The sequence below is a fragment of the Cannabis sativa genome, chromosome 3 (assembly GCF_029168945.1).
Source record: "Cannabis sativa cultivar Pink pepper isolate KNU-18-1 chromosome 3, ASM2916894v1, whole genome shotgun sequence".
NCBI lineage: Eukaryota > Viridiplantae > Streptophyta > Magnoliopsida > Rosales > Cannabaceae > Cannabis > Cannabis sativa.
Window position 1 is genome coordinate 78,322,408 of NC_083603.1, and position 13,496 is coordinate 78,335,903.

At 33.4% G+C, this 13,496-nt stretch overlaps 1 protein-coding gene and 1 long non-coding RNA gene across 2 annotated transcripts; one reads left to right on the forward strand and one right to left on the reverse strand.

Annotated features, from left to right (window-relative positions):
• The first annotated feature begins 3,926 nt into the window (after positions 1-3,926).
• On the forward strand, positions 3,927-6,801 carry LOC115711195 (WAT1-related protein At3g18200). Its single transcript, XM_030639522.2, has 7 exons — positions 3,927-4,211; positions 4,348-4,410; positions 4,841-4,957; positions 5,040-5,280; positions 5,582-5,740; positions 5,870-6,021; positions 6,217-6,801. Exons 1-7 carry the CDS (start codon positions 4,018-4,020, stop codon positions 6,374-6,376), a joined length of 1,086 nt encoding a protein of 361 aa, XP_030495382.2. The 5' UTR covers positions 3,927-4,017; the 3' UTR covers positions 6,377-6,801.
• A 550-nt stretch (positions 6,802-7,351) lies between these two features.
• Positions 7,352-8,483, reverse strand: LOC133035506 (uncharacterized). Its single transcript, XR_009686702.1, has 2 exons — positions 7,871-8,483; positions 7,352-7,747 (listed from the first exon to the last, which is right to left on the reverse strand). It is a non-coding gene; the product is annotated as an uncharacterized LOC133035506 (long non-coding RNA).
• Positions 8,484-13,496: the final 5,013 nt, after the last annotated feature.

The following is a 13,496-nucleotide window of genomic DNA, read 5'->3' on the forward strand; positions in this document are numbered from 1 at the left end:
TTCTAGCTCTAGTCGAAGTAACTCTCAGAGTAGTTGTTTTATTGTCAGATCTACATGCTTTTTAGATTCGTTAAGCAAGATTTTCTCTTTGTTGCTCTTTTTTAGCACGTTGATTTTCAACGTTCCTCTAGTGTTCTATGAGCCAAGTTTGGAAATGTTCATGTTACTTATTAAGAGACTCTCGCAGTTGTTGCTACAAGTTAGCCACTGATTGGCTAAGTTGTGCTACTCGAGGATCAACTTTCTTGGGGTCTTAAACTCCATGTGTTGTTCTCCAGGTGGAATTCGGTTGTTGACATTAGTACCAGCAGTTGGTGGCCTTGGAGAACGAGTTGAGGAGTTGAATCTGAGACTTCCATGTGACATCTTGGATGTAGGTGTTGTCCCAACCCCAACTCTAGCAACTGGCATGCCTCTAATGGGTTGGCAAGTTGTGATGCTTCTTTCAACACTTGTTGATCTTATTTTAACCATCTTGATTAGGATCTTGAGTTATGGCTCTCAATGAAAGTACCAAAATATTGTCGTAGAAATCTAGCCAATACGCGCTCGCTAGATTGGCGAGAGAAGAAATAAGTTTAAGTGTTAAATAGAGAGACACAGGCAATTTATAGTAGTTCACTCCCCGTATCGCGATGGTAATGGAGCTACGTCTACTTTGATTTTTTATTGCTCACGAGAATTACAAGAAAACTGCCTAAGGAAAGACCTCTAATTTCTAGAGAGATAAAGTAGAGAGAGATGCTATGACCTTATGGGGACTTAGAAGAATATGAAAAATGAGCTCGAGGAGCTCTCCTATTATAAGGAATGAGGTCCTATTAAAATATTAATAAAATAATAAAAAAAAAATGAAAAATTCACTTTGGGCTGACCTTATGATGATCAAACGGTAAAAATTGACTCTTAATGAAAATTGTCAATTTTTGGAGTTTGAATCTCATCCGTCAGATCATTTTTGGGCAATCTATGGCAAAAATTAAACTTGTCTTGGGCACAAATTTTGGACTTGAAATCTTTAGAATTGCAATATGAGTGTGATATATGACTTGATAGATCTTTTAAATAGCTTAGAAATGAAAAATGAATTGTGTTGATCGGATCAATATTGAGGGAGTTATGGTTGTTTTATTGAAGGTTGTTCAGCACCCAGCGTCCAAATAGAATCAGATTCTAATAAGTAGAACCCAGTGCACCAGTTCACACGTCAACCTGGGTGTTGGGTGCTTCCCAAGTGACTTCCCGAGGCTCATTTTGATACTTCTAAGGCATTCTAGATTGCAAATGAGGTCTCCTACCAAGTTTTTGACCAAAATAAGAAGAATGCCTAGAGAAAATTTTATGTTTGAGGAGTGGAAACATGTGAACAAGGTTGTATGTCAACTGGGCGTTGGGGCCCTATTTTGGCTCCCAAAGGATCTCGTTTGCTCCTTGAGATCACTTGTATCTTCATTATTTTTAAAAAATGAAAAAGATGCCCTGAACACTTTTCGTGAAAAATGACTAGAAATAGCCCAGGTTGACATGAGTGCTAGTTCCAGCTTTTTTCCAGTGGATGGTTCTGCTTGATTCCAGGAAACACTTGTATCTTAGTTATTTGTGAAAATGGAGAATATGCTCGGAAGAGACCTCAAAAAATTGATTAGAAATAGCCCAGGTTGAAAAAAATGTCAACCTGGATGTTGGGCCAACACTTAGGTCAACTTGGATGCTGGCCCATCACCTAGGTCAACCTGGGCGCTGGGTCCCAGGTCTGGCTTCCAAATGGCTCTATTTGTTCCCCAAAAGCACCCCAAATCTTAATTATTAACGAATACAGAGAATATGACTGGAACAGTTCTTCTAAACTGATGTTGGAAATGGCTCAGGTTAACAAAGTATCAACCTGGGCGCTAGACCCAGCGCCTAGGTCAATCTGGGCGTTGGGTCTCCATCTTGTCCTCAAAGTCGATCTATTTCTTTCCCGAAAGCACTTGATTCTTTATTTTAGATGGAGACGAATAAAATGCTCGGGATACTTCTTCAATATTTTGATTGGAAGCACCCCATGTTAATAATATGTCAACCTGCGGGCTGGGTACAGTAGGCTCAGGGGGCGCCTAGTGCCTCTGGTGCTCAAAAATGAAAGTGTTCCGATTCTGATTCAAGTGCCTCAAATATGTTCGTGACAGGTCTTATTCATGTCGAAGTACAAAGTTTGAACCATTTGCACTAACACAAACTCGAAATTAAAACCCTAGTTGGAATGTTAACTTGGGTGCGGGGTGAAAACCCTAGGTGCCCGGGTTGACATCCAAGGTGTTGTTTCGTCTCTTTTCAATTTCTAAGCCTTGGAATTGATTCTTCTTGTCTTCTTGATTTAGAATACTGAAAGGTGGTGAGTTATAAATAACTTAGTGTGATCCAAACTCCCATTCCGGAGTTCCCGAAGTCAACCTGGGGGCAGGACTAGGGACCCCTCCCAGGTCGACTGCTATGACTCGAGACTATTCAACTCTGAGATGTTTTCTTTCTTGTCACATGTCGAGCATTGATGTCCACGTCACCAGGGTCAATTTACGAGTAAACATTTTCATTAAAAAAAACTAAAACATCTTTATATAATAATTGTCCAAATGATAAAAGTAAGTCAAAACTTATCTTATACTTACAGCAATATTATAAACAAAAGTAATGATTATCTTATACTTATAAGTTTCAAAAGTTGACATTACTTAGAAAATAAAAATACAATATAATTCAAGAGTAAAAGCCTATTCAAGAAGAAAAAGTTATTTGCCCCTTTTGGCTAATAAAGCAGTACTCTTGCTCAACTAATTATCTCTCTCGAGTTATCTTGTATTTGGTGGCCACATCTTTCTAGTTGTCTTGAGTAGTGATTATCTATGTGTGAAATATTTCATTGGCTATATGCCTTATAATATTTGAAGGAATTCCTTAAGAAAAAACAAATTATTTGCCCCTTTTATAAGTACTCACGTAAGATTTGTCAATGAAAAATTATTTAGTATACTTTGTTCTTGTATTGTTTACAAAGGGGGAAACGATCATATAATGTATTACGATTAACTTATGAAAAAGAGAAAGGAAAAAAATAATTGAACTTTTTCCCTTTAAACAAAAATTTAATTGAAGTTTTATTCCATCAAACACATGCAAATGCAAAAGGAGAACTATTCCAACTTGAGGGCAAAAGCTTGACAACTAGTATACCTACCATGTGCTTCCCTCTAATTCCTATTTATGATCATACTAAATAAAAAAAATATTTTCCACATCTTTTTTTTATTATTTTTATTTTTTGCAATGATTTCCAAATCATTAATACCACATGCCAATCTCTTCGATTCCTTTAGCAGTTATCTCCTTGTACATCTAACTAATTCACAAGAGCCTCCTCATTCATAATTTTCAATAAAACCACCTAATCTTAGTGATAATTTTGTCGTTTCCATTATTATGTTTGGCATCAATGAACATTTTTTTTAAAAAAAAAGGCAAACCTTGTTTTTTATAAATATATTAATTGCATGGATTATATTAGGCATACCTACAAAATTGTGTCATATAGTCAATGAAAATCAATCAAGGTTGGCCACTCTTTCAGGATAACATGCTTTAACCAAAATTTGTCTCCCAAATTAAATTAAAGTCTACCCTCAGGTCAACATGGACTGAATCAGAAACCTATGTACTTGCGAAACACAAATCTTCCATGCATAAGAACCTTACGCAATAATGGCATATGATAATATTATAAATGAATGTTACACATATAAAATTGTTGATGTTGTTTTTGGTCGTTTGCCGATCTCATGCACTGATACTTTTTAAATTTTTTTCTTTCTTTCTTTTTTTTTTTTAAAAAAAAAGTCATGCACTGATACTTAAAAGTAATATTTTTTAAAAATTATTCCTCCTCCATCCAGTACTATAAAAACAATGTGAGTTCGTGACAATTTCATTAGTTCAAATCATACAAACAAGAAAGGTGGTAAGAATAGACTGGTTAGGAGAATGGGAAAAAAGATTGAATTATCTGATAATGTCAAGCTTCTTTTGGCTTTGCTTGTTCTTCAACTCTGCTTTTCAGGATTTCACATTGTCTCAAGAGTTGCACTCAACATTGGTGTCAGCAAGGTTGTTTACCCTGTTTATAGGAACATCATTGCCTTGCTTTTATTGGGCCCCACTGCTTATTTCTTAGAGAAGTAAGCTCTTATTGATTGCTCATTTTTATTTTTATTTTCTTTCACATTTACATTGTTATAATTTTGCAGTTAAAAAGGAATTAATATGCTTTGTTTGTATTGATACATTGTTTTCTTTTTTGACCTTTCCTTGTAGAAATGAAAGACCACCACTTACTATCCCTTTGTTAGTTCAGTTTTTTCTTCTTGCATTGATTGGGTAAGTAGAAAAAAGATCAATAATCACTAACCGAACATTATAGTCTTCTCTTCTTGCGAATAATCTTAACTATGGAGCTACGAAGATACTGTTTGATATTGTTTTCTGTTTTTTGTTTTCAAAAATTTGTTTTTAAAAATGAGAACAAAAAATAGTTTTTGAAGTTTTTAAAAACAAGTCATGTTTGGTTAGTGTTTTTTAAAAACAATATTGACCAAAAGTGAATTGGTTTTTAAAACAGAAAACAACATTTTGTTGTTTTCAAAATTTTTGTTTTTTGTAACTTTGTTTTCTGAAAATTGTTTTCAAAAAACAAATGCCAAACAAGCCAAATTGTTTTCAAAAACAATTTTCTGTTTTTAAAAACAAAAAACAGTTTTTTAGTTATGATGCCAAACATGCACTTATTAATTTCTTTTTCTGGTATTAGAATCACTGCAAATCAAGGTTTTTATCTCTTGGGACTGTACTATGCATCTCCAACTTTTGCTTCAGCAATGCAAAACTCAGTTCCTGCAATCACTTTTGTTATGGCTTCAGCTGTAAGGTAAATGTAGCTTTGATATAATTGTCTTTCTTCTTTAACTTGTAAATAGTTATTTTACTGAAACTTAATTGAAAATTGGCAGAATCGAGAAAATTAATATCGCAAGGAGAGATGGTTTGGCCAAAATTTTAGGAACCGTTGCAAGTATAGGAGGTGCCACTGTTATAACTCTTTACAAAGGCCCTCCTCTTTTGCATCAGGCAGAGAATATACATCGCAATACATCAGCAGTGGAGATTCCAAAAAACACACAGAACTGGACATGGGGCTGTATATACTTGCTTGGACATTGCTTATCTTGGGCAGGTTGGATGGTCTTTCAGGTTAGCCTACTGTTCTTTAGGTCACACTTGAAGAGTGAATTAGATCAAAACAATTAGATAAGTTTTATTATGTCATTGTGTTAAAAGCTAAGGCTTTGTGTCCAAGTTGTTTTCCCTAATTTATTATTGTCGGGAAGTGATCAACTTACTCATTTCTCTACGTTTTGTTTTTTCTTTCTAATCCAATCTCACTTCTCAAACGTCGCCTCGCCTTAAGAAATAATTAGCTATTATAGACAAATTTGAAAAAGGAAGACCGCCTACGTATGTAACTTATATTGTTTAAATAATTTATTTACAGGCTCCTGTGCTTAAGAAGTATCCTGCGAAACTCTCACTTACATCTTTCACGTGCTTCTTCGGATTGATCCAGTTCATGATCATAGCAGCTTTTGTAGAAACAGACTTAGAGCATTGGAAAATTCAATCGGCTGAAGAAGTGCTTACAATTTTATATGCTGTAAGTAGTATTACTATTACTTCTGTAAACTATATTCCCTTTATGTGATTATGATATCCACATATATATATATGTGCATATTATTTTTGTGGTTTTGTTCAAACTTCCAATTCCTTTTTCTTTCCTCAGGGGATTATATCTTCAGCTGTAGTTATAGCCCTTCAGACATGGTGTATCCAGAAAGGTGGCCCTGTATTTGTTGCTGTGTTCCAGCCTCTGCAGACGCTTTTAGTGGCTATTATGGCAGCTCTAATTCTCAAGGATCAGTTATATGCTGGGGGGTATGCAGAACATTTTAAATTTCTTTTAATGAATGAGATTACTATAAAATAATAACTCAAACGTTTATATAAATATATAGGCTTGAAAGGTGGTTTAAAGTAGTTTCTTTTTTTTTTTTCCTTAGATGAACAAGGTTTATAGTAGTAACCAGTTAAAGTTTTCATATTAAATTATCTTCTCATTCCCTTGCACAGGATTATTGGTGCAACTCTCATCATGCTAGGTCTCTACTCAGTTCTGTGGGGTAAAAGTAGAGAAAGGAAAGTGGAAAACCAAAAGGAAGCATTAACAGAGCCTCTTATTGATCCAGAAAGTAGAGAAAAAGATGGGGCAAATGTCTCTGATATACCTTGATAAAATTGCTACTCTAGTGTCAAGATAGTTAGCTGGTTTGAGATGAGCCCAACATCTCCACTCCACATGTAAATTCTATGGGACCTTTTTTTTTAATTATTTTTTTTTTTCATTTTCTTGTTATAAAAGTCGTTGAATAATTCAAATGTAAAAACACCTGTCCAACAAAGTGTATTTGACAGACCCACTTCAACGACAAGTAGATCATGAGCCCTGATTTCGGCACAGGCCATTAAACATGCTGTAATCATTTAAAATGAAGCTTCATGTTCATGAATTTATATTAAGGTATGTATCAAACAACACTTTTGAAAAGTTTCCATATGAGACTATTGGCCATTTTCAAACTTGTATTTGCTCAAATATGAAACATTATTCTAGTCCAACATGATTCGAGCATCTCAATACATAAGAACGCATAATCATAACTGGCAGTGTGGAACTAGCAATAATCAATGCTAAAACACTGACACCCGTGTGAAAACCAGAAACACAAATATTCAAATTTCCGAATAATTGAGCAAAGCGGGATTAGACAAGGCATCGATTAACTTTCAATTCCACTAGCCAAGGCAACTTCTAGCCAAATTGATTCACATTATTAACTCCAAATAGGAGTATTTATCCCATCCAATCCGTACTTTTTTGGTCAAACAACATCTAATCTGCACTAAATGCGGATTTCATATTTTGGATCCAATCCGATCCACATAATAGTTTAAATCCAATCCGCAAAATTGGATCGGTTGTTTTTTTTAATGATATATTATTTAATATTTTATTAAAAAAAAATCATTGTTTCTTAATCTCCAATAATAATTTATTTCCATCTCTATTTATATATAAATCAATCTAATATACATATATGTCAATATATATGTACTCATCTTTAAATTTATAATAAAATATGTGTATTCATTACTAAAATAAATAAGATAGTATATATATATTTTTTTTTTTTGAGAAAAAGCGTAGTTTATTTATTTTTTATTTTTTTTTGTAGGGTAACCGATACAGGTTAAAATAACAAAGGTAACAAAGTTACACAACCAGAGGAGAATTTTCTTCCATCTATAATAGTTTATTGTCTATCCTAAGAGCATGCAGAGATACCCTAGGAGAGCTAGACAATAAAACCATAATATCAGAAAAGAAAACCTCAAAACTGAGAGTTGTCACTTCCGAACCACTAGTAAAACACCTGCAAAATAAAGAGAAATTAATTAATACATAATAAATATTTAATAAAAAAATGAAATTTCCCTTATAAATAAAATAAAATAAAATATGAAATTTTATATAAATAGTCACATAGAATTCTCTGACGTAGATACTTATCTATTTTCATCTCCATTCCTGACGGTGATTACACTACATTTGATGTGTTATTATTAGACCAAACTGACCTTACAAAATTAAACTAGCCATATAATAACTTTACAAAATCAAAACTAGTCATGTTAGCCTTACAAAACTAAAAATAGTCATACTGACCTTACAAAATTAAAACTAGCCATACTGGCCTTACAAAACCAAAAACTAGCCATACTAGCCTTACAAAACTAAAATAGCCATACTGGCCTTACAAAACCAAAACTAACCACATTGGTCGTACAAAGAAAACTAGCCACATTGGCCATACAAAAAAACTAGCCACATTGGCCTTACAAAATCAATAAAAACAAACCATTTACAAAACTAGATATATTGCCTTACAAAAACCAAAAAATACGTGCCATAAAAACTAAAAAACCATATTAGTCATAATTAAAATAACAATATTGATAATTCCAATACCTTTAAATTAATAAAGACAATTTGACTCATAAAAAGAGCAACTACAATAGAGAACTTTCTGTGAGAAAAATCGTAGTTATATATATTAAACGAAATTAGACCTCTCGGTCATTACACAAAATGTTCTCCGGTAAAGAGTTAATCGGAATAGATCCGTACATATGGTTGTTAAAAGCCCAATAAGCCACATTATGGGCCATAAAATTACAAGACCTACTAATGTTCGAAAAATTACAACAAATGAAAAAAGGAGAAGACTTAGTACAAAAGGAGACATAGTTTTCTAGAGCCCAATGGGATGCCTTCCCATTAAGAGCATCGATCGCTAGCCTCGAGTCACTCTCCACTATAATATACTTATGCTGGAGCTCCATCGCAACAGACATCGCCAAGCAGCAGGCCGCGGCTTCTCCACAAAGAGCATCAGAGTAATCCAATCGGGACGTGTGAACACTAATCACCCTTCCCAGGTGGTTCCTAGCAACTGCAGCTATACACATACTCTCTAAACCCACACGAACATCACAATTAAATTTGATCCACTCCAGAGGTGGTGGGATCCAGTTGTCCCTCATCAACGGCGGAGGACTAGGGAAAAGAGTAGTATGTAGCTCCGCAAAAGAAGAACAAATAATGTCAATACATTTTAAAACATGAGGAGGGCTATTGTTGTGAACCCCTTCATTTCGCATTCGCCATATATTGTCAACGACAGTGGACGCATAGAGAAAGACATCCTCAGCCCTAACACCTTTATTATTAAGGCTCCAGATGAACTTCACCCAATCCCAAACACGAATACCAGTGTCACTTACTGGAAAAATTTCCCAAGGTGACGAGCGCCACAAGTGCATCGCCACATCACAAGTTAGAAAGAAATGTTCCATGGTTTCCTCTCCCCTTCCACAAAAAGGACAATTAGTGTCTTCAATTGGAAATCTCCTACAGATGACTGCTCTAACCGGCAGGGCATTGGAGAGGATGCACCACCAAAGAACCTTTTGGCGCTCCATAATGTTACTATTCCAAAGTTTATTCCAAAGAGCAGGCGCCACTTCACAGTGGGGAGCTCTCTCCAATGCTTGGGTAAGATAAGCCGATTTGCAAGAGAAACGCCCACTACTTTTTGTTGAACGATAAATAAAAAAAAAAAAAGAGGAATAAATAAATTTATTATTATTTCATTATTGGTTTTAAAATAATAATAATAATAATAATAATAAAATATCAGTCAAATAGAGAGAAAATAGGATCTCAACTCCCCACTCCCCTATTTTTACTCATCCTTTACGTTACAGGATAAAAAAAAATAATAATTTTATTGGAAAAAAATAGGGTCTACAAATAGGAGAAGTTGAGAACAGAAAAATGATCGACACTTTGAAAAAAAAAGTCTGAGAAAGAGAAAAAAAGAAACACAGAGAAAAAAATATAAACGATACTTTTTTTGGCAACAATCAAGAAAGCTTCAAGGGTAAGTATTCATGGAATGAACTCATGACTATTTCTCTTTTTCTTTTGATGTGTATTTTGCTCCTCTCTCATTCTTTTTTTTTTTTTTTTCTCTATTCATTTATGGAATACCCTCATTCCATGAATGAAATTGGATGCTCTCATCCATGGAATGCCCTCATTCCACAAAAAATTGGATGCTCTCATCCATGGAATGCCCTCATTCCAAAAACAATTGGATGCTCTCATCCATGGAATGCCCTCATTCCACAAAAAAAAAAAATAGATGCTCTCATCCATGGAATGCCCTCATTCCACAAAAAATTGGATGCTCTCATCCATGGAATGCCCTCATTCCAAAAAAAAAATTGGATGCTCTCATCCATGGAATGCCCTCATTCCACAAAAAAAAAAAATTGGATGCTCTCATCCATGGAATGCCCTCATTCCACAAAAAAAATTGGATGCTCTCATCCATGGAATGCCCTCATTCCACAAAAAATTGGATGCTCTCATCCATGAAATATTCTTATAAAAAAAATAATAAAAAAAAGAATACCATCAAAACTGTATATGGTAAAATATAAAATTGGATATGACCTACACCTGATAGCGTGCCAATCAATTGGTATAAAAAAATCGTAGTTAAAATGCTATCGTTGGGTTTGAATCGTGAGGAGACACGCACCTGAAATCACATATATACACATATAAATTAGCATAAAAATATATATGTATATATACATATGGGTTATATATGAGTCAGGTCCACTAATTAAATGAAAAAAAAAAAAGAAGAAAACATGATTTTCCTCAAATCTGATGATTCATTATATTATATATACATATATGTATGTCTGCTCAAGTTTTTATTTTGTCTGTATTCTTTCCAAATATAAATCTCAAAGTTTCAATATATGCCATAAAACTCTGATGGATATATATATATATAAAACAAGGAAAGTGAAAATAAAAAAAATAAAAAAAATAAAAAGGTGTGATAAGCATATATATATACATGCGCAATAATAATGTGCCAACACAGATAAATGTACGATCACATATAAGTATATGTATATATATATATTAACACCATTAAATAGAACCTCAATACATGTATATATATGACTGACGCGAGGGAGTAAAACAGAAAAATAATTACTTACACTCCAGTCGAAAAATCGTTGTGGTCAAGTTTGTTCTTCTCGACAATTGAATATGTCCTTTTCTGAGTGGAAACAAATATATCCAATAATATAAATTTACTTATGTATAGGTATATATATATCTATGAGAGAGTACATGTAACGTGTACTGATATAATTTATATATACACTACACTAGTAAGTTAAATGACAGTTTTCAAATGTATAATTCAAATAGAAATTTGAGTTATAAATATCTTAGATACTATGTTGAATTGACCAATTTAATTTAGAATAGTATCTAATAAAATATAAATTATTATTCTTTGGAATAAATAATTAAATATCAGTTAAATTATCTTTTTATTTCTAAAATAATAAAAAGATTGCAAAATTGAATTTCATCACAAAAAAGTGGTAAAATTCTAAAGTTTATAAAAGATAATAAAAAGATCTCCAAACTCAAATTTATCACCAAAAAGTGGTAAATTTCTAAATCCATGCAAAATGGTACAAAATTCCAAATGAGCTCACTAAAATTAATCTTGGAATATTAAAGAGGTCATTCACCTCACCAAATTTCAAAGAGGTCTTTACCTCACAAAAATCTCAAGAGTGGTAATTTTACCTAAAAATTAAAAAAGTGCACTAAAATTCAAAGCCATAACAAATTAAATGGCATTCCAAAGAAAAAGAGGTCATTCACCTCATAAAAATATTAAAATTCGGAACTACGTTTGACTTGATTCCTACAAAAAGATACGTAGGCAATTTAGTTGCTAAGACTAAGTGCAGTCCCCGATACCGCAAAATGGTATAAAACACAACTCTCAAAATTCCATAAAAGGTCATACACCTAGGAATTTTTCCAAATTCTCAAAATAGCATAGGATTCCTGAAAGTGGTCATCTACCGGAATCCTTATATCCAAATTTTAAAATACCGCATTCTGAACTACAAGTGGCTTGATCCTTCACAAAGAAGTTATGTAGGCAGCTCGGTTAATTAAATGGACTGAGTTCAGCTGCAATTCTAAATTTACCCCAAATTTTCCAAATTTATTTTAATTATTTAATGTCATTGTAATTGGAATCAAAGGGTATTTCCTTTAAATAAAAGGATTGTAATTAAGAGATTATTCTTATAATCTTGGATGGGTCGAACTTAAATTAATAAACTCTTATGCTATAAATTCAGCATAGGTGAAATTGTGTTTTGCATTTATTTTTAATATTATAAATGTGAAATTTTTGCTTAACATAATTTTTGGCACGCCCGGTGGGACCCATTCTCCTTTTTATCTCCAAATATGATGACTATTATTCAACTTTAACTTTATGGTGCTAATCATGTTTACTGTTTTCAGGAAAAAATGGCACCACAAGTCACGGTTTACTTCCACAAGTTACCAACAACCTCTTCTGCCCAAGGAGGGAAAAAGAGCCGCTTTTTGGCAGCATTCTCTATTGATCGAGCACCCATTTCATGCAGGGTGCCCGAACCAATAAAGAATGTGAAAACACCTACACCAGCTAAAAAGGTTGGCAGAGGGAAAGGTGTGAAAAACATCACTAAGACTGCACAGGCCTTAAGAGGCAAGGCAGCAAAGGGCTTTAAGAAGAGGCTGTTGGAAATTATTTTACCAGGATCTTAGATCTACTCACAAGTATGTTTATTAACATCCTAAATATGAACTTTCTAAAACGATGAAATAAACACATATAAAGTTAAAGAAACCTTACATTGGGTGCAGCGGAATATAATGACTCCTTCCGTTCAGATATCTAGCCCTTGATTCCTTTCTGTAGCAGAGCATTATCAATATCTGAACCTGGATCTCTTTCTCAGAATCTTTGATGCTGAAACTCCTTTACTGATGATCTTTCTTCACGATCTTCCTCACTATGATTGAGGTATCACTTGATGTGTGTGGGCACTACTCATACACTAAGGTAGTTCAAAATTCAAAGGAAGAGAAAGAAGAAGTGGCAGCTTAAGATAGGGAGAGAGAAGGCTCAGTTTTTTCTGATTCAGAAGTCTCAGGAAAAAGTCTTAGAAAAAAGTGTAATTTTCCTGAAGCCTTCACTATCTATTTATAGCATTCCACTAGGGTTAGATTTGAATTATATGGCATTAAAATAATGAAAAAATCAACTTAAAATACACACAAAGGTGGCCGGCCATACACTTAGTGGATTGGGCCTTGCTTTTTGCAATTTTGCAATTTTAACACCTTTTGTATCTGATTTTCTCAAAAATGCCAATTTCCTAATTCAACCATTTAAATGCCAATTCTAACTATTTAATAACTATAAATAATTATTAAATAATATTGTCATTTATCATATTTATTAATTGAACCATACAAAGTATCATAATTAACAAATATGCCCCTATTAACTCTTTCTTTACAATTTCGCCCTTACTTAGTGAAAAATTCACAAATAGACATAGTCTAATTTGAGAATTATAATTGATTAATCAAAACCAATTACATGAGTCTTACAAGAAATATTATCTCAACTAGTGGGGGGACCATGGGTCTATATAACCGAGCTTCCAATAAGTAGATCAAGAATTTAGCACTAAAATTCACTAACTTATTAATTCTTCGTTGAATCCACGCATAGAACTTAGAATTGCACTCTCAGTATATAGAATGCTCTATATGTTCCACCATATAGACACATCATTAGTTATTCATTGTTATAATCCTAATGTGATCA